We start from the raw sequence: 23,035 nt of genomic DNA on the forward strand, positions 1-23,035 counted from the left end.
CATTCAATAAAATGATTTTTACAAATGTAATTGCTTATTTCTTACATTTTAAAAAATGATTCATGTGAGCTGGATGATGTACAGATAAATAAAACCTTTTTGCTTTTTTTCACAAGCGTAATATTGTAAAATTACAATATTATAAAATTAGAATGCAAAATAAAAAAGTTTGCATTATGGAAAAGAAATTGTAAATAAAACTATTAATGTTTACAAATTGATTTTTTGCCATTTTGTTAAAAGATGCAGAATATGTGTAAAAATTTTAACTTTTTTCTATTCTAAAAAAATTGTAAGTCTAAAATATATTAATGAAAATATCAAATTATTAATGTTTACAAATTTATTTTTTTGGCTTTTAGGACAACCCGAAAATATGTATAAAAACTACAACTTTTTGTAATTCTAAAAAAATGTAGTTTTGTAAAATTACAATATTCCTAAATTAAAATACAAAAAAAAAAAATAAATGTTTGCAATTTTCTTTTTTTAAATTGTGTAAAAACGTAGAAAATATGTTTAACCTCTTCATGACTGATATTTCTCAGCACGTGATAGCTGATTTGATCTGATCTGATTTCACAATCCACCCGCGACTGTTAACAAATTAAATGCCGCTGTCAATCTCTGACAGCGACATTTAACATGCGCTAACCGGAAGCGCATCACAAGACCTGAGCATCAGTGCCCCTATATCGTGATCGTTGGGTGCTGATATGTTGTTATAGTATCCCCGTGCCTGTCATTGTAAATCTACGATGAACGTCGGCCCGTGACCCCCAAAAACAATTGAGGAATTCCAATTTTTTCCAATTTCACCACAATTTTTTCCAGTACACTATGTGGTAAAATCAATTATTTAATTCGCATATACAACTCGTCCTGCAACTAACAAGCCCTCATGCGGCTATATTGACGGAAAAATAAAAAAGTTATTGCTCTCGGAAGAAGGGGAGTAAAAACCAAAATCGCCCAGGTGAAGGGTTAAAATTCAACTTTTTAAATTTTTGCTTTTTTCTCAAAAATGTTATTCTGTAAAATTACAATACTGTAAAATTAAATAGCAAAATAAATTCTAAAATAGATTCAAAAAGCAATAAGTAAAAATGATTCCTTTTTACCTTTTTTTTAATTTTGAGAAAAACTTAAAATGTCTTCAAAAAGAGCAACCTTTTAATCTTTTTTGCCAAAAATTAAATATTTGTAAAATTACATTACAGTAAATTTAAATTCCAAAATAAGTCTAAATTAATATTATAGAATCTATAAATTATTATTTGTTTTACAAATTGAATTTTCTTTACATTTTGAAAAAAATGTAATTGATGCTTTAACGTACAATTTATTAACTTTTTCTCAGATGTGTAAGACATGGACAACATGGCTGAGATAAGAAAGGATCAGTATTGAATTATGTTTCTAAATGAAAGGAGAACAATCTTTATATACATTGTCGAAGGTTAAAGAAGTTGCCCACTACTTGGACAACTTCTTGTTATACCCCTCGCATGGTCCCCAGAAAATAATAAAGCTTATACTCACCTCAATTGCTGGTGCCGTTTTTGCCGTTTCGGAACTCTGTCTCGCGAGGCTCCAGTGCGGTTGTTGTGATACGTGATCAGTGCTGGGGTCGCTGTCTCCGCCTCCTGTCGAATTGAGCAGAAAGAGGAACTCCGAGATCAACTAAAGCCTGAACTTCATCTTCATGTTCGATTTGTCCGAAGGCGGGGACAGTGACGCCAGCGCTGATTGGGCACCTGCATCATGTATCACAACAGCCGCACAGGAGCTCAGAGAGAGAGAGTGCTGACACAATGGGAACGGCCCTGGCATGGGACGCAAGTATACGCTTTATTATTTTATTGGCGACAAACATTTTGATCTAGAAGCGGTTGTCCTAGTAGTGGACAACCTCTTTAATGATCATGAAGATGGTATCTTCACAATCATTCATGGTTTCCTGAGTTCCATATTCTTCCAGACTTATCTTGACGATCTTTGACGGCGTCCTGGGATCCATGTTCTTCCAGACTTATGTCTGTTGTTGGATTCCTAACAAATGAGAAATTTCCAGTAAAGATTCCAGAAGGGTAAAAGAGTTTTATATATCTTGTTGGGTTTCTAAGATAGACAAGAGATCAGGAAATACTAGGATAGTATTGGTTGAAGTTGGACTTTAATAATGAAGAGATGAAAGATTGTTCTGCAGAACAAAGACAACCTTCTTTTGTTGTCTCCTCCCTTGATCTTTCCTATACACTTCCCAAATTAACTCCTCAAAGTGAAGAACGATACACAAATGTTGATTGTAGAATTATTGTGTAAATGAGGGACTTCAACAGAACCTTTGATGATGGCATTTCTGCAGACACAGTTTCTATGTACTCTGCACATCACATAATGTTCTAGAGCATAAACTGGATATTAGACTAAACAACTTACTTGTAGAAGAATTATACTGATATATCATTCTTATATAAAAGTATTTTATAATATATGAATAGAAAGATAGATGTGTGATAATAGATAGATATATGATAGATAATAGACAGATAAATAATAGGTAGATAATAGATAGATAACAAATAGATAGATAGATAATAAGTAGATAGTGGGGAGGATGGTTTTTAACAGGGAGAAATGCAAAGTACTACATTTGGGCAATAAAAATGAAAAAGCATATACAGAATGGCAGGAATTGGGCTAAGCAACAGCACATGTGAAAAAGACTTGGGTATACTAATAGATCATAAACTAAACATGAGTCAACATTGTGATGCAGCAGCAAAAAGGCAAATCCAATTCTGGGATGTAATAACAGAAGCATACAGTCTAGAATAGATCACTCAAAGTCATTATTGCCCTCTACTCCTCTTTGGTCAGACTTCACGTGGAAAACTATGTCCAGTTTTGGGCACCACATTTAAAAAAAGACATCAACAAACTGGAGCAAGTTCAGAGAAGAGCGACCAGAATGGTGACCGGTCTGCAAACCATGTCCTATGAGGAACAGTTACAGGATTTGGGAATGTTTAGCTTGCAAAAAAGAAGACTAAGAGGAGACTTAATAGCTGTCTACAAATATATCAAGGGCTGTCACATTGTAGAAGGATCATCTTTATTCTCATTTGCACAAGGAAAGACTAGAAGCAATGGGATGAAACTGAATGGGAGGAGACACAGATTAGATATTAGAAAAAACTTTTTGACAGTGAGGGTGATCAATGAGTGGAACAGGCTGCCACGAGAGGTGGTGAGTTCTCCTTCAATGGAAGTCTTCATATAGATAGATGTACAGATAGATAGGTAGATAGATAACAGATAGATAATAGATATAAAATAATAGATGATAGATAATAGATAACAGATGGATAATATATAGATAGATAATAGATAGCTCTATAGATAATAGATAGATAATAGAGATAAAAATGAAGGCACCTCCCAAAATAGAAAATTAGAAACCTCTAATAGCTGATAGTGATGCCAACATTTCTATACTGCAGCAAAGTGAAGGACAGCATCCAATCCAGGTGAAGTATAAAAAGTCCTTTATTGTGCCAAATGGCTTTTTATACTTCACCTGGATTGGATGCTGTCCTTCACTTTGCTGCGGTATTTACTCTTCCATTTGGGTCCAGTGGAACTAGGACGGGCATCCCTATATCAGTTGTGCTGTCGGCTATTTTCTAATATTTGGGCAACATTTCTATACACTTAAGGGGAATGTGTCACCTCATTTTTCGCATATAAGCTGCGGCCACCGCCATCAGGGGCTTATCTACAGCATTCTGTAATGCTGTAAATAAGCCCCCGATGTAAAGATGGGCGTCACAGGTCCGGGTCTGACGCCTCCCATCTTCATACGATGACGTCCTGTCAGAGTAACGTGCGCAGGCGCTGGGAAAACTCAGAGAGGCTCAGGAGCCACGACATGAAGCAAGGAGGGTGATGACATCGTATGAAGATGGAAGGTGCTGGACCCGGACCTGCGACGCTTATCGGACCCGGACCACACTGGACCGCCCCTGGGTGAGTATAATCTAACTTGTTTTTCTTATCTTTCAGGTTACATCGGCGGCTTATCTACAGCATTACAGAATGTTGTACACTAGCCCCTAATGGCGGTGTTCCCTCAGCTTATATGCGAAAAATGCGGTGACAGATTCCCTTTAAGGACCTCTCTCGAGCCAGACTTTTTTACAATTTCACCAAAACATTGCCATCACTGTCAACTATTACATTTTTCTAATGTTCTATTTTGGGAGCTGCCTTAATTTTTGTCTGTATATTGGAGGATTGGTTTATGCCTAGGAGGCTCTGCGCCCGACTCCTTTTTTGATGGTGGTGCCTTGATTTTTTTCTAGATATTGTACATTACACAGAAAGATCTATCCCATTACATTGTGACTGCAGACATTTTTTCGTTGTGGGTAGGAGGTATGCTAATTCTACGTATCCGTGGGCGCCCTGCTTTGATGTCTTTGACAGCAGAAAGTTCTGGCAGCTTATTACAGTCCCACCTGCTGATAATGAGTCTGCCAAGGCCTCCTCTCTCACTGATGTCACACATTTGTGTATTGGGGGCGTCTGTTATGGCTGGCAATCAGGCAACACAGCGTGCAGTAATCAGCGCACATACAGAGATCTGGCAATAACCAAAAACAATAGGACGAGCTCTGAGACGTGGAATCTCTGTAGACTGCAGTACCTGATCTATCCTCACACAACTATAAGCAGCAGTGGATTGCGCCTATAACTACCTATGCAACTCGGCACTGCCTGAGGAGCTGACTAGCCTGAAGATAGAAATACAAGCCTGACTTACCTCAGAGAAATACCCCAAAGGAATAGGCAGCCCCCCACATATAATGACTGTTAGCAAGATGAAAAGACAAACGTAGGAATGAAATAGATTCAGCAAAGTGAGGCCCGATAGTCTAGACAGAGCGAGGATAGCAAAGAGAACTATGCAGTCTACAAAAAACCCTAAAACGAAAACCACGCAAAGGGGCAAAAAGACCCACCGTGCCGAACTAACAGCACGGCGGTGCACCCCTTTGCTTCTCAGAGCTTCCAGCAAAAGTTAATAGCAAGCTGGACAGAAAAAACAGAAAACAAACTAGAAGCACTTATCTAGCAGAGCAGCAGGCAGTAGCTCAGATCCAACACTGGAACATTGACAAGGAGCAAGGAAGACAGACTCAGGTGGAGCTAAATAGCAAGGCAGCCAACGAGCTCACCAAAACACCTGAGGGAGGAAGCCCAGAGACTGCAATACCACTTGTGACCACAGAAGTGAACTCAGCCACAGAATTCACAACAGTACCCCCCCCTTGAGGAGGGGTCACCGAACCCTCACCAGAACCCCCAGGCCGACCAGGATGAGCCACATGAAAGGCACGAACAAGATCTGGGGCATGGACATCAGAGGCAAAAACCCAGGAATTATCTTCCTGAGCATAACCCTTCCATTTGACCAGATACTGGAGTTTCCGTCTAGAGACACGAGAATCCAAAATCTTCTCCACAATATACTCCAATTCCCCCTCCACCAAAACAGGGGCAGGAGGCTCCACAGATGGAACCATAGGTGCCACGTATCTCCTCAACAACGACCTATGGAATACATTATGTATGGAAAAGGAGTCTGGGAGGGTCAGACGAAAAGACACCGGATTGAGAATCTCAGAAATCCTATACGGACCAATAAAACAAGGTTTAAATTTAGGAGAGGAAACCTTCATAGGAATATGACGAGAAGATAACCAAACCAGATCCCCAACACGAAGTCGGGGTCCCACACGGCGTCTGCGATTAGCGAAAAGCTGAGCCTTCTCCTGGGACAAGGTCAAATTGTCCACCACCTGAGTCCAGATCTGCTGCAACCTGTCCACCACAGAATCCACACCAGGACAGTCCGAAGACTCAACCTGTCCTGAAGAGAAACGAGGATGGAACCCAGAATTGCAGAAAAATGGAGAGACCAAGGTAGCCGAGCTGGCCCGATTATTAAGGGCGAACTCAGCCAACGGCAAAAATGACACCCAATCATCCTGGTCAGCGGAAACAAAACATCTCAGATATGTTTCCAAGGTCTGATTGGTTCGTTCGGTCTGGCCATTAGTCTGAGGATGGAAGGCCGAGGAGAAAGATAGGTCAATGCCCATCCTACCACAAAAGGCTCGCCAGAACCTCGAGACAAACTGGGAACCTCTGTCAGAAACAATATTCTCAGGAATGCCATGTAAACGAACCACATGCTGGAAGAACAAAGGCACCAAATCAGAGGCGGAAGGCAATTTAACCAAGGGCACCAGATGGACCATTTTAGAAAAGCGATCACAGACCACCCAAATGACCGACATTTTTTGAGAAACGGGAAGGTCAGAAATGATATCTAGCAGACTTTTTAGAGATGTCGGCTGAGTCCAATCCTGGATGGCCTGAACCTTAACCGGATCCATCTCGATAGTAGAAGGGGAAAAGATGAACCCCAAAAATGAAACTTTCAGCACACCGAAGAGACACTTTGATCCCTTCACGAACAAGGAATTAGCACGCAGTACCTGGAAAACCATTCTGACTTGCTTCACATGAGACTCCCAATCATCTGAGAAGATCAAAATGTCATCCAAGTAAACAATCAAGAATTTATCCAGATACTCACGGAAAATGTCATGCATAAAAGACTGAAAAACAGATGGAGCATTGGCAAGTCCGAACGGCATCACCAGATACTCAAAATGACCCTCGGGCGTATTAAATGCCGTTTTCCATTCATCTCCCTGCCTGATTCTCACCAGATTATACGCACCACGAAGATCTATCTTGGTGAACCAACTAGCCCCCTTAATCCGAGCAAACAAGTCAGAAATCAATGGCAAGGGATACTGAAACTTAACAGTGATCTTATTAAGAAGGCGGTAATCAATACACGGTCTTAGCGAACCATCCTTCTTGGCTACAAAAAAGAACCCTGCTCCCAATGGTGACGACGATGGGCGAATATGTCCCTTCTCCAGGGACTCCTTCACATAACTGCGCATAGCGGTGTGTTCAGGTACGGACAAATTAAATAAACGACCCTTAGGGAATTTACTACCAGGAATCAAATCGATAGCACAATCACAATTCCTATGCGGAGGTAGGGCATCAGACTTGGACTCTTCAAATACATCCTGAAAGTCCGACAAGAACTCTGGGATGTCAGAAGGAATGGATGACGAAATAGACAAAAATGGAACATCACCATGTACTCCCTGACAACCCCAGCTGGTTACCGACATAGAGTTCCAATCCAATACTGGATTATGGGTTTGTAGCCATGGCAACCCCAACACGACCACATCATGCAAATTATGCAGTACCAGAAAGCGAATAACTTCCTGATGTGCAGGAGCCATGCACATGGTCAGCTGGGCCCAGTACTGAGGCTTATTCTTGGCCAAAGGTGTAGCATCAATTCCTCTCAACGGAATAGGACACCGCAATGGCTCCAAGAAAAATCCACAACGTTTAGCATAATCCAAATCCATCAGATTCAGGGCAGCGCCTGAATCCACAAATGCCATGACAGAATACGATGACAAAGAGCACATTAAGGTAATGGACAAAAGGAATTTGGACTGTACAGTACCAATAACGGCAGAGCTATCGAACCGCCTAGTGCGTTTAGGACAATTAGAAATAGCATGAGTAGAATCACCACAATAGAAACACAGTCTGTTCAGACGTCTGTGTTCTTGCCGTTCTACTTTAGTCATAGTCCTGTCGCACTGCATAGGCTCAGGTTTACTCTCAGACAATACCGCCAGATGGTGCACAGATTTACGCTCGCGCAAGCGACGACCGATCTGAATGGCCAAGGACATAGACTCATTCAAACCAGCAGGCATAGGAAATCCCACCATTACATCCTTAAGAGCTTCAGAGAGACCCTTTCTGAACAAAGCCGCTAGTGCAGATTCATTCCACAGAGTGAGTACTGACCACTTTCTAAATTTCTGACAATATACTTCTACATCATCCTGACCCTGGCATAAAGCCAGCAGATTTTTCTCAGCCTGATCCACTGAATTAGGCTCATCGTAAAGCAATCCCAGCGCCTGGAAAAATGCATCAACATTACTCAATGCAGAATCTCCTGGTGCAAGAGAAAACGCCCAGTCCTGTGGGTCGCCGCGCAAAAAAGAAATAATAATCAAAACCTGTTGAATAGGATTACCAGAAGAATGAGGTTTCAAGGCCAAAAATAGCTTACAATTATTTCTGAAGCTCAGGAACTTAGTTCTGTCACCAAAAAACAAATCAGGAATCGGAATTCTTGGTTCTAGCATCGATTTCTGATCAATAGTATCTTGAATCTTTTGTACATTTACAACGAGATTATCCATTGAGGAGCACAGAGCCTGAATATCCATGTCCACAGCTGTGTCCTGAAGCACTCTAATGTCTAGGGGAAAAAAAAGACTGAAGACAGAGCTAAGAAAAAAAAATGATGTCAGGATTTCTTTTTTCCCTCTATTGGGAATCATTGGTGTGGCTCCTTGTACTGTTATGGCTGGCAATCAGGCAACACAGCGTGCAGTAATCAGCGCACATACAGAGATCTGGCAATAACCAAAAACAATAGGACGAGCTCTGAGACGTGGAATCTCTGTAGACTGCAGTACCTGATCTATCCTCACACAACTATAAGCAGCAGTGGATTGCGCCTATAACTACCTATGCAACTCGGCACTGCCTGAGGAGCTGACTAGCCTGAAGATAGAAATACAAGCCTGACTTACCTCAGAGAAATACCCCAAAGGAATAGGCAGCCCCCCACATATAATGACTGTTAGCAAGATGAAAAGACAAACGTAGGAATGAAATAGATTCAGCAAAGTGAGGCCCGATAGTCTAGACAGAGCGAGGATAGCAAAGAGAACTATGCAGTCTACAAAAAACCCTAAAACGAAAACCACGCAAAGGGGCAAAAAGACCCACCGTGCCGAACTAACAGCACGGCAGTGCACCCCTTTGCTTCTCAGAGCTTCCAGCAAAAGTTAATAGCAAGCTGGACAGAAAAAACAGAAAACAAACTAGAAGCACTTATCTAGCAGAGCAGCAGGCCCAAGGAAAGATGCAGTAGCTCAGATCCAACACTGGAACATTGACAAGGAGCAAGGAAGACAGACTCAGGTGGAGCTAAATAGCAAGGCAGCCAACGAGCTCACCAAAACACCTGAGGGAGGAAGCCCAGAGACTGCAATACCACTTGTGACCACAGAAGTAAACTCAGCCACAGAATTCACAACAGGCGTCATTATTCATCAGGTGGTCTTTCATTGTAAGGTAATGGCCATTAGTATTCTATAGACTGGAAGGAGTTTGGCCAGCTGGCGAGGAGCGGAGATATCTGCAGGTAGCACTGCCAGGCTTTCGGCACTAATCTAAGGCCATTCATTAATGGTGCACATCAATAATAACGCCATGAAAGAGCCACACCTATTTCTGCTCACATACAGGAGAATGTGACATCACAGGACACTCCGGGAACAATATCCTGCCCACTACTTCTTTTTACTTTGTTTTTAAAAACTTTACTTTGCAGTTTCAACTTTGTTAGTTTTTAGCCACCCTTGAGAATTTGACCCTTTGACTTGTACATTGCCCTATTTAGACGAAATAATGGCTTCCCATGAAGTCTAACCTACAAAACCCCCAGCTGCATTAGCAGCACATTGGCACCTCGCAGTTAGGCTGTGATGGCCGCCAGAATGGATCACTCGGCCCACTGAGGCCACTGGTTTTATTTATTTTTTTACAGAGTTTACTGAAGGGGTTAACTAGTCGAACAGTTTTATAGCACGGGTCTTTATGGAGGCAGAAATATCAAATATGTGCACTTTTTCTGTTTATTTTTTACATAAATAAATGCATTTATTGGAAAAAATATTTGCTTCTATTTTTTTGTTCTTTATTTGGGGATTTTTAATATTTTTACACTTTTATTTTATTTTTTTTAAACTTTTTTACAGTGTCCCAGGATGGGACATCACTATACAGTATCATATCACTGATCAGATACTCTGCAATGCTTCAGTACTGCAGAGAATTGGAGCAGCGCCTGACAGGCAGGGAACGAGGCATCTCAGGTCCTGCTCGCAGCAGGCACTAACAAGCCACCTTCCCTGCAGGACCCTGCGGCCATCTTGGGGCCAGGTATCTCCATGGTGACCATCAGAACAACGTAATCGCATTGCGTTGTTCTGATGGGAGCTCTCAGGGAGCCCCCTCCCTGCGTGCGATCTCCTTGACGTCGCTGTCACTATTGAGAGCAGCATCAGAGGGGTGAATGAGCCCACGGGATGGCAGCGCCTTACTGAACGTAGCTCCCGCAAAGCAGTATACGTACGGCGCATGTCAGAAAGGAGTTAATAAAGGTCGTAGCTGAGAAAGAAAAAAAAAAAGTAAAAAAATTCTATGTTCTCTATATGTTTTATTATGGTTAAACATATAAGTTGTATTATTATACCTAATATCACTGTTATTATTATAATTTTTATTATTAATTTCCAAATATATTACATTTTTTCATACCCGTTTTCTGGGCTCTGAGTCACCAGAACGATCCGGTCTCTACCAAATTCAGGTAATCTGTTCATTGCTGTAGTCTGTCTGCTTTCTATATCTACTATCACCTTTCTTTTCTTTTGTCCCTTTTTAGGAACTTCATTTTCTTTATTATAGAATTTTTCTAGAGATGCCAGATGAAAGGGAATAGTGTTTATATGAAATACCCCCAAAAAAATCCAAAACTATATTCAAGAATCAATAGACAAAATTATTTATTTTTTCAATTTTCATTTTTTTACATATTGGATAAAAGATGAAAAAGATGTAACAATTTCTCAAAAATGTAATATTTAAAAATTAAAATATGGGTTAAATTATATTCAAGAAGCATTCAATAAAATGATTTTTACAAATGTAATTGTTTATTTCTTACATTTTAAAAAATGATTCATGTGAGCTGGATGATGTACAGATAAAAAAAACCTTTTTGCTTTTTTTCACAAGCGTAATATTGTAAAATTACAATATTATAAAATTAGAATGCAAAAAAAAAAATTTGTATTATGGAAAAAAAATTGTAAACAAAACTATTAGTGTTTACAAATTGATTTTTTGCCATTTTGTTAAAAGAGGCAGAATATGTGTAAAAATTTTAACTTTTTTCTATTTTAAAAAAAAAATTGTAAGTCTAAAATATATCAATAAAAATATCAAATTATTCATGTTTGCAAATTTATTTTTTGAGCTTTTCGGACAACCCCAAAATATGTATAAAAATTACAACTTTTTGTAATTCTAAAAAAATGTAGTTTTGTAAAATTACAATATTCCTAAATTAAAATACAAAAAAAAATAAACGTTTACAATTTTCCTTTTTTTAAATTGTGGAAAAACGTAGAAAATATGTTTAACCTCTTCATGACCGATATTTCTCGGCACATGATAGCTGATTTGATCTGATCTGATTTCACAATCCACTCGCGACTGTTAACAAATTAAATGCCGCTGTCAATCTCTGACAGCGACATTTAACATGCGCTAACCGGAAGCGCATCACAAGACCCGAGCATCAGTGCCCCTATATCGTGATCGTTGGGTGCTGATATGTTGTTATAGTATCCCCGTGCCTGTCATTGTAAATCTACTATGAACATCGGCCCGTGACCCCCAAAAACAATTGATGAATTGCAATTTTTTGCAATTTCACCACAATTTTTTCCACTACACTATGTGGTAAAATCAATTATTTAATTCACATATACAACTCGCCCTGCAACTAACAAGCCCTCATGCGGCTATATTGACGGAAAAATAAAAAAGTTATTGCTCTGGGAAGAAGGGGAGTAAAAACCCAGGTTAAGGGTTAAAATTCAACTTTTTAAATTTTTGCTTTTTTCTCAAAATTGTTATTCTGTAAAATTACGATATTGTATCATTAAACAGCAAAATAAATTCTAAAATAGATTCAAAAAGCAATAAGCAAAAATGATTCATTTTTACATTTTTTTTAATTTTGAGAAAAACTTAAAATATGTCTTAAAAAAGTGCAACCTTTTATCTTTTTTTGCCAAAAATTAAATATTTGTAAAATTACATTACTGTAAATTTAAATCCCAAAATAAGTCTACATTAATATTAAAGAATCTATAAATTATTATTTTTTTTACAAATTGAATTTTCTTTACATTTTGAAAAAAATGTAATTGATGCTTTAACGTACAATTTATTAGCTTTTTCTCAGATGTGTAAGACATGGACAACATGGCTGAGATAAGAAAAGATCAGTATTGAATTATGTTTCTAAGTGAAAGGAGAACAATCTTTATATACATTGTCGAAGGTTAAAGAAGTTGTTCACTACTTGGACAACTTCTTGTTATACCCCTCGCATGGTCCCCAGAAAATAATAAAGCTTATACTCACCTCAATTGCTGGTGCCGTTCTTGCCATTTCGAAACTCTGTCTCGCGAGGCTCCAGTGCGGTTGTGATATGTGATACAGGCACTCAATCAGTGCTGGGGTCACTGTCTCCGCCTCCTGTCGAATGCGAGATCAACTAAAGCCCAAACTTCATTTTCATGTTCGATTTGTCCGAAGGTGAGGACAGTGACGCCAGCGCTGATTGGGCACCTGCATCATGTATCATAACAGCCGCACAGGAGCTCAGAGAGAGAGAGTGCTGACACAATGGGAACGGCCCTGGCATGGGAGGCAAGTATACGCTTTATTATTTTATTTGCGCCAAACATTTTGATCTAGAAGCTGTTGTCCTAGTAGTGGACAACCTCTTTAATGATCATGAAGATGGTATTTTCACAATCTTTCATGGTTTCCTGAGTTCCATATTATTCCAGACTTATCTTGACGATCTTTGACAGCATCCTGGGACCCATGTTCTTCCAGACTTATGTCTGTTGTTGGATTCCTAACAAATGGGAAGTTTCCAGTAAAGATTCCAGAAGGGTAAAAGAGTTTTGTATATCTTGTTGGGTTTCTAAGATAGACAAGAGATCAGGAAATACTTGGATGGTATTGGTTGAAGTTGGACTTTAATAATGAAGAGATGAAAGATTGTTCTGCAGAACAAAGTCAACCTTCTGTTGTCTCCTCCCTTGATCTTTCCTACACACTTCCCAAATTAACTCCTCAAAGTGAAGAACAATACACAAATGTTGATTGTAGAATCATTGTGTAAATGAGGGACTTCAGCAGAACCTTTGATGATGGCATTTCTGCTGGCACAGTTTCTATGTACTCTGCACATCACATAATGTTCTAGAGCATAAACTGGATATTAGACTAAACAACTTACTTGTAGAAGAATTATACTGATACTAGATGGTGGCCCGATTCTAACGCATCGGGTATTCTAGAATATGCATGTCCACGTAGTATATTGCACAGCCCACGTAGTATATTGCCCAGCTAAGTAGTATATTGCCCAGTCACGTAGTATATTGCCCAGCCATGTAGTATATTGCCCAGTCACGTAGTATATTGAACAGCCATGTAGTATATTGCCCAGTCACGTAGTATATTGCCCAGCCACGCAGTATATTGCCCAGCCACGTAGTATATTGCCCAGCCACGTAGTATATTGCCCAGTCACGTAGTATATTGCCCAGCCACGCAGTATATTGCCCAGCCACGCAGTATATTGCCCAGCCACGTAGTATATTGCCCAGCCACGTAGTATATTGCCCAGTCACGTAGTATATTGCCCAGCCACGTAGTATATTGCCCAGCCACGTAGTATATTGCCCAGTCACGTAGTATATTGCCCACCCACGTAGTATATTGCCCAGTCACGTAGTATATTGCACAGCGACGTAGTATACAGCACACACGTAGTATATTGCACAGCCCACGTAGTAGATTGCACAGTCACGTAGTAGATTGGCCAGTGACGTAGTATATTGCACAGTGACGTAGTATACAGCACAGACATGTAGTATATTGCCCAGTCACGTAGTATATTGCCCAGCCACGTAATATATAACAGTGGCCACATAATATATAGCACAGCCCGCGGAGTATATCACACAGCCCACATAGTATATAACACTGCCTATGTAGTATACAGCACAGAGCCATGCGGTATGTAACACAGCCCACGTAGTATACAGCAGTGTGGGCACAATATCCCTGTTAAAAAAATAATTAAAATAAAAAATAGTTATATACTCACCCTCCGGCGGGATCCACCGAAGCTCCGGCGATACGCGCACGGCTGCCGCCATCTTCTGTTCCCAGGATGCATTGCGAAATTACCCAGATGACTTAGCAGTCTCGCGAGGCCGCTACGTATTCTGGGTAATTTCACAAGGCATCTATAGGAACGGAAGATGGCGGAGGCCACGCGCGGCTCAGCGGACAACGGAGGGTGAGTATAGCAGGTTTTTTGTTTTTTAATTATTTTTAACATGACATTTTTTTACTATTGATGCCACATAGGCAGCATCAATAGTAAAAGGATGGGGACACACAGGGTTAATACCGGCGGTAACGGAGTGCGTTACCCGTGGCATAACGTGGTCCATTACCACCGGCATTAACCCTGTGTTAACCCTGTGTTAACCCTGTGTTAACGGTGGCCGGAGGGGAGTATGCGCGTGCCGGGCAGTGACTGCGGGGAGTAAGGAGCTGCCATTTTCTTCCGGACTGTGCCCGTCGCTGATTGGTCGTGGCTGTTTTGCCATGACCAATCAGCGACTTGGATTTCTTTGACAGAAGCTGTGACCAATGAATGACAGAAGAACAGAAAGACAGACAGAAAGACGGAAGTGACCATTAGACAATTATATAGTAGATATCATTCTTATATAAAAGTATTTTATAATATATTAATAGAAAGATAGATGTGTGATAATAGATATATGATAGAGATAATAGATAGATAATAGACAGATAAATAATAGGTAGATAATAGATAGATAACAAATAGATAGATAATAAGTAGATAGCAGTGGGCAGAATGGTTTTTAACAGAGAGAAATGCAAAGTACTACATCTGGGCAATAAAAATGAAAAAAGCATATACAGAATGGGAGGAATAGGGCTAAGCAACAGCACATGTGAAAAAGACTTGGGTATACTAATAGATCATGAACTAAACATGAGTCAACAGTGTAATGCAGCAGCAAAAAGGCAAATCCAATTCTGGGATGTAATAACAGAAGCATATAGTCTAGAATAGATCATGATAAGTCATTATTGCCCTCTACTCCTCTTTGGTCAGACGTCACCTGGAAAACTGTGTCCAATTTTGGGCACCACATTTTAAAAAAGACATCAACCACCTGGAGCAAGTTCAGAGAAGAGCGACCAGAATGGTGACCGCTCTGCAAACCATGTCCTGTGAGGAACGGTTACAGGATTTGGGAATGTTCAGCTTGCAAGAAAGAAGACTAAGAGGAGACTTAATAGCTGTCTACAAATATCTCAAGGGTTGTCACTAGGGTTGAGCGAAACGGGTCGAAAATTTTCAAAAGTCGCCGACTTTTGGCAAGGTCGGGTTTCATGAAACCCGACCCGACCCCTGTGTGGGGTCGGCCATGAAGTCGGCGATCTTTTGAATCTGGAATCGGAATTTCGATACCGATTCCCGATATGTTTAAGATATCGGGAATTGGTATCGGAATTCAGATTTAAGTGTAAAATAAAGAATTAAAATTCCTATTAGGTATATACTCACCCTCGGACGCGCCCTGCTTCTTTCCGACAGCCTTCCTTCCTAAGAATCAGCGCTTGAAGGACCTTCGGTGATGTCGCGGTGACGTCACGGCTTCTGATTGGTCGCGCGAGCGGTCACATGGGCGGCCGAGCGACCAATCACAAGCCGCGACGTCACCGCGACGTCACCGCAAGGTCCTGGAAGCGCTGATTCGAAGGAGGAAGGCTCCCGGTTAGTACCAGGGCGCGTCAGAGGGTAAGTATTGCAATATTTTTTATTTTAATTCTTTATTTTACACTAAAATATGGATCGCAGGGCCTAAAGGAGAGTTTCCGCTCCTTCAGACCCTGGGAACCATGGAAACCCAATGCACTGCATTGGGTTTCGAGTTTCGGCCGACCCCGACCCCGACTTTTTTATAGGATCGGAAGATTTCACTCGACCCGACTTTTGAAAAAGTCGGGTTTCGTGAAACCCGACCCGATCCTATAAAAGTAAAGGTCGCTCAACCCTAGTTGTCACATTGTAAAAGGATCATCTTTGTTCTCATTTGCACAAGACTAGAAGCAATGGGATGAAACTGAATGGGAGACACAGATTAGATATTAGAAAAACAGTGAGGGTGATCAGTGAGTGGAACAGGCTGCCACAAGAGGTGATGAGTTTTCCTTCAATGGAAGTCTTCAAACAGAGGCTGGACAGACATCTGTCTGGGATGATTTAGTGAACCTGCTTTGAGCAGGGGGTTGGACCAGATGACCCAGGAGGTCTTTCCAACTCTACCGTACTATGATTTTAGATAGATATACAGATAGATATGTAGATAGATAACAGATAGATAATAGATATAAAATAATAGATGATAGATAACAGATGGATAATATATATATAGATAATAGCTAGATCTATAGATAATAGATAGATAATAGAGATAAAAATGGAGGCACCTCCCAAAATAGAAAATTAGAAACCTCTAATAGCTGATAGTGACGGCAACATTTCTATACTGCAGCAAAGTGAAGGACAGCATCCAATCCAGGTGAAGTATAAAAAGACCTTTATTGTGCCAAATGGCTTTTTATATTTCACCTGGATTGGATGCTGTCCTTCACTTTGCTGCGGTATGTACTTTTCCATTTGGGTCCAGTGGAACTAGGACGGGCATCCCTATATCAGTTGTGCTGTCGGCTATTTTCTAATATTTGGGCAACATTTCTATACACTTAAAGGGAATGTGTCACCTCATTTTTCGCATATAAGCTGTGGCCACCGCCATGAGGGGCTTATCTACAGCATTCTGTAATGCTGTAAATAAGCCCCCGATGTAAAGATGGGCATCGCAGGTCCGGGTCCGACGCCTCCCATCTTCATGCGATGACGTCCTCTCAGAGTAAAGTACGCAGGCGCCAGGGAAAGCTCAGAGAGGCTCAGGACCCGCGACACGAAGCAAGGAAGGTGATGACATCGTATGAAGATGGAAGGTGCCGGACCCGGACCTGCAACGCCCATCGGACCCGGACCAGCAGCAGGACCACCCCTGGGTGAGTATAATCTAACTTGTTTTTCTTATCATTCAGGTTACATCGGGGGCTTATCTACAGCATTACAGAATGCTGTACACTAGCCCCTAATGGCGGTGTTCCCTCAGCTTATATGCGAAAAATGAGGTGACAGATTCCTTTAAGGACCTCTCTTGAGCCAGACCTTTTTCCAATTTCACCAAAACGTTGCCATCACTGTCAACTATTACATTTTTCTAATGTTCTATTTTGGGAGCTGCCTTAATTTTTGTCTGTATATTGGAGGATTGGTTTATGCCTAGGAGGCTCTGCGCCCGACTCCTTTTTTGCTGGTGATGCCTTGATTTTTTTCTAGATATTGTACATTACACAGACAGCAGATCTATCCCATTACATTATGACTGCAGACATTTTTTTGTTGTGGGTAGGAGGTATGCTAATTCTACGAATTCGTGGGCTCCCTGCTTTGATGTCTCTGACAGCAGAAAGTTCTGGCAGCTTATTACAGTCCCACCTGCTGATAATGCGTCTGCCAGGGCCTCCTCTCTCTCTAATGTCACAACCTTGTGTATTGGGGGCGTCATTCATCAGGTGGTCTTTCATTGTACTGTAATGGCCATTAGTATTTTATAGACTGGAAGGAGTTTGGGCAGCTGGCGATGAGCGGAGATATCTGCAGGTGGCACTGCCAGGCTTTCCACACTAATCTAAGGCCATTCATTAATGGTGCACATCAATAATAACGCCATGAAAGAGCCACACCTATTACTGCTCACATACAGGAGAGTGTGACATCACAGGACACACCGGGAACAATATCCTGCCCACTACCTCTTTTTACTTTGTTTTTAAAAACTTTACTGTTTCAACTTTGTTAGTTGTTAGCCACCCTTGAGAATTTGACCCCTTGACTTGTACATTGCCCTATTTAGACAATATAATGGCTTCCCATGAAGTTTAACCTTGGCACATTGGCACCTCGCAGTTAGGCTGTGATGGCCGCCAGAATGGATCACTCGGCCCACTGAGGCCCGTGGTATTTCCCGAGCCATTACCCCAAGGTAATAACTGAGCACTTAAAGCTGAAATAGAGAAAATCATGCACATACTACATAGAATAAAAGTGTAAAAAAAAATAAAAAGACAAAACTATAATAACATTTCAGAATTTTTACTAATTGTATTATTATTATTTATTTACAGAGCACCATTAGTTCCATGGTGCTGTACATGAGAAAGGGGTTACATACAGGGTTATAGGTATCATTTACAGTATACAAATTTACAATGACAGACTGGTACAGAGGGGAGAGGACCCTGTCCTTGCGGACTTACATTCTATGGGATAAAGGGGAAGAGAAAGAAGGTCGAGGGTGCGGCAGCTCTGGTGGTGTTGAGGCGGCAGCTCTGGTGGTGGTGAGGCGGCAGCTCTGGTGGTGGTGAGGCGGCAACTTGGGTTGTGGTGAGGCGGCAGCTCGGGTGGTGGTGAGGAGGCAGAATGGTTATTGCAGGCTGTAGGCTTTCCTGAAGAGATGGGTTTTTAGGTTCCGTCTGAAGGATCCGAGGGTGGTGGACAATCGGACGTGTTGAGGCATGGAATTCCAGAGGATGGGGTATATTCGGGAGAAATCTTGGAAGCAGTTGTGTGAGGAATGAATTTTATAAGTTTATTAATTTTCTAAGTTATTATATATAACAAATTGGATATGATTAACACAAAGTGATGTTCTCTCTCACGCTTAGTAGAGAACGAAACAAAAAAATATTCTATATTTAACTTTTATCTTTTCTGATTTTTTTTATTTTATTACATTATTTTTTACTTTTTCTATATTTTTAATTTGTATGATATTCTTTTATATCAGATTCTGTAATTTTTATCCTTGGCAAAATTTTGCTTGTTTTGATTTTTTTTTTACTTTTGTTTTGGTGTATTCAAGTTCTTGAATTTTCCTTTTGTTACTCTTCTATGTCTTTATTTTGTTATTTTTTTTATTGAAGATTTTTATATTTTCATTTTGATATTCTGTTGGTTGTTTTTATTTTGTTATATTTAGATTTTTGAATTGTCCACGTCAGTTTGTTGTTTTCATTACTTTTTATTTCTATTTTTTTTTACCATTTTTATTGTTTAGGTCTTTGTCTGTTTATATTTAGATTTTTTATTTTATTTCTTTTTACTTTTTATTTGTATGTTCTTATTTTATTAGTTACAATTTTCAAATTTTCATTTTGATATCCTTTGGTTGTTTTTTTTACTTTTTTTGTTTTGTTATCTTTAGATTATTTTATTTGCCTGGTCATTTTGTTATTCATTTTGTTATTTTCATTACCTTATATTTATATATTTTTTTATTTTTACATTTTCTTTTTTGTTGTTGTTTAATTTTTTTTATTTTTTGTTTTGCTGCATTTAGATTTTTTTAATTTTAATTTTCCCCTTTTTTTAATTTTTGTTTGTTTTTTATTTTGTTTTTTTATTTATTTAAAATTTGCCATTTTGTTATTCTTTTGGTTGTTTTAATTGTATTTTACTTTGCTATATTTAGATTTTTGAATCCTCCTTTTCATTTTATTTTCTTTTAATTTTACTGTAACATTATTGTTTATTTTATTTTGGTTCTTTAGAATTTATTTCTATTTTGTTATGCTTGCATTTTTGAATTTTTATTTTATTTTTCCTGTTTTTTACTTTTTATTTATTTATTTAGGATTTGTACATTTTCATTGTGTTATTCTTTTGGTTTTTATAATTTTAATTTTTGCATTGCCGTATTTAGATTCTTTTAAATTCTCCTTTACATTTTATCTTATTTCTTTTAATTTTACTTTTCTTAACATTGTTATTTCTTATCTTATATTCTCATCTTATATTTTTACACTTTCATTTTGTAAGTTTTTGGTTCTTTAGAATTTATTTCTATGTTGTTATAGTTAGATTTTTGAATTTTCATTTTCATTTTATTTTAACTTATTTTTATATAGTAGAACTTTTCTTAATTGAAACTTCCAGTTTAAAGATAAGGTGAGTATCAAAGTGACATTTTAGCATATTAATTCATTTGTTTTCTTTCAGGTGGCTTTGAAGTGTTGATCTGTTTCATTTGAAGTACATCTTTCAGTGATCCCTTTAACACCTTCTTGTTCATATTTATTGTACAGCCCATTTGGACCAAATACTCTAGTGTGAACTGGGTAGACATGTCCAGGTAGGATCAAGGCCTTAAGGTGTCATCACCTCTTTTAAGTCACATCAAAGCTATTTTCCTTTGTATAGCAAAATAAAATTTTGCCTTATCCAAATGTCATGTGATTATATAAGGAATGGAGAGTCCAGGAGAACCTCAAATCTGATCAGAGAGGCCACAGAGAAGCAAACATGGAGGAGGACACAGAGCTGGATCAAGTCATCAGCAGTGCTCTATCTCTACAGGAAGACTACCCAGATCTATACCTTCCACTAAATGACAAGAACGTGAATGTCTCAGATACATTTCCTCAAAGTCCTTTAAACATGGAAGTCCAGAAGCCTCTTAACAGTTCAAGACAACTTAAGGACACCCTGGCTGAGCTTTATTCCATTCTTGGGATCCCACATGAACCTCCAATAACCAACCCTTTCAACCTCAGGAAAGATCAGTCTACACCACCCTCCACTTGCCAGGATGAGCAGCCGACCAGGCAACCAACAAATGGATTTAAAAGTAAGTGTATTTATTACAATGTTAGCTTTTTTAGTAGCCTTAGTGTCCCATATATATTTTAGTCACCGACATTGACTAGAATTTCTGGTAGTTGTAGCATGTTCATCGTATATATCAAGATAATAGTCAAGATTGAAAGTGCCTACACTTTACATACTATCAACCAAACTCTTATTTGGCTGACCACTATTCCTCCTGGCCAGCCATAGACATCCATGTCTGTGTTCTATGGAGCTATCAAACGCCACTGTTGGCAACTTATCTCTTCTCAGAGCAGAAGACTTGGGCATGTTGAAATTCAACACACCTAGTCTTCTTTCCTCAAGTGTTGGTTGGTCTTGCCAACATTTTTTACTTCTAATGTGCATGGCTTCCATAAGTGCTGTCAAATTAGTTTAGTTTTCGAATAAACCATACAACCAGTGTTCCCCTGAATGTTCTGGCTTTAGTTGGGGTCATCAGGCTTCTTAGTAATGTGTTCACGATTTCTGCGATTGTCTTCATTGATCTTGCGCCTAGACAAACCTTCCACTCTTCCAGACCGTGAATGGTCCACTGCCAAAATAGTAATCTTTTCTATTAGTTCTGACCACAATTGTCTTCTCCAATAAGTTGGGTCTTCTTGAGCCCAGTCATTACGTTTCTCACATTACGTTCCTTGCCCTTAATGTCTTCTACTCTTGGTCTCTTTTTCAGGAATGTTGTCCGAAGATGAAATGGAAATGTTGAAGAGATCAAAAGAAGTGAAAGAAGATCAAGGCCCCTCAACATCAGGTCAGAAGAGTAGGAAAAGGACTCTATACAACAAGCAGCAAACCATCTTCCTACAGAAGCAGTTCGATTTCAATCCATACCCCGATTACGTGAGCAGATGCTGCTTCGCCCAAGTCACCGGGATCCCCGAGCCCCGGATTCAGGTAATCTGTTTTTAACCCCAAATTACTTTCAATTGCCTTTTTCTATAGATAGCTCCATACCTGTCCACAGGTTATGTCTGGTGTTGCAGCTCAGTACTACTCACTCTGAAGGAGTTGAAATGCAATAGACAAAACTTTTGGACCTTTTTCTCCATAAATAGCACCACTCTTGGGCATAGGCCATGTCAGATATTACAGCTGTCTCTAATAATACAGCAATATTGTGCTTAAAGGGGTTTCCCATTTTAGGTAAAGAAAAATGTTATAGATTCTTTAGGGTTACTTTGCTTGACATTATCAAGATCTCTGCTTGCTGTCAGTGAATTGAAACTCTCAGATGCTGCGTACCTGAACACAATTAGTCCTGCTCTCATTTGAGCAGAGGATATAATTGCATCTCATCTAAACAATGCTCTGTGAGCTAAGCGCATCAGGGGCTGCTGCACAGATGTCTCTAGTAGTTTGCTCCAAAGTTCCAGTTTGGGTCCAAGGTTTTGACCTCATAGACTATCGTTTAGTTTGCGTACAATTATATTCAATGAAGTCTTTGAAAGCCGGAAAACTTTTGTTAATTAATTCTGCAAATCTCTAAGAAAAAAAAAAAGAGAAAAAAAAACTTTTTTTTAAATTAATATTTATATTTTTTACAGGTCTGGTTTCAAAACCGAAGGGCAAGACATCTGACTAACTTATCCCCATCCCAGGAAGCAGGGGGCGCTGTAGGGAAGCTGCTCTCTGCATGTAAGGTGTCCCCACACCCCGAAGTCTGCAAGAATACCTCCACCATCCCCCTGACTGACAAGTCAGAGTAATGGGCCACCAGCCTGAAGATTATTCCACGAACCGGCACTTTCCAGCAGCACAACATGATTTGATTTTAGTGTTCCCTCGCTCCTTTCACTTTTATAATATTTAAGTTGTATTTTTTTTTTTAATGCTTTGTGAAACATTAAGTATTTTTAAAGCCTGTTGTATATTATCCAATTTATGTTTAAAATAAAAAAATATATATCTTACCATATATTTCTTGTGTAGCCTGGATAAATCATTTCTTTTTAGTCCTGGGTCTTCTATGCTCTCCCATTCTGGGCCCCTATGTTTCTCTCTCCTGGGACCATATGTTCCCCCATTCTAGGCACCTATGTTCATTGTCCTGGG

The 23,035-nt window shown here is 39.5% G+C and overlaps 1 protein-coding gene across 1 annotated transcript; it reads left to right on the forward strand.

The window, feature by feature from the left end:
* Positions 1-20,582: 20,582 nt before the first annotated feature.
* LOC138674689 (homeobox protein siamois-like) lies at positions 20,583-22,689 on the forward strand. The gene is made up of 3 exons (XM_069762505.1): positions 20,583-20,960; positions 21,657-21,877; positions 22,528-22,689. The coding sequence occupies exons 1-3, from the start codon at positions 20,636-20,638 to the stop codon at positions 22,687-22,689; spliced, it is 708 nt and encodes a 235-aa protein (XP_069618606.1). The 5' UTR covers positions 20,583-20,635.
* Positions 22,690-23,035: the final 346 nt, after the last annotated feature.

The sequence above is a fragment of the Ranitomeya imitator genome, chromosome 4, assembly GCF_032444005.1.
Source record: "Ranitomeya imitator isolate aRanImi1 chromosome 4, aRanImi1.pri, whole genome shotgun sequence".
In the NCBI taxonomy this organism is placed as follows: domain Eukaryota; kingdom Metazoa; phylum Chordata; class Amphibia; order Anura; family Dendrobatidae; genus Ranitomeya; species Ranitomeya imitator.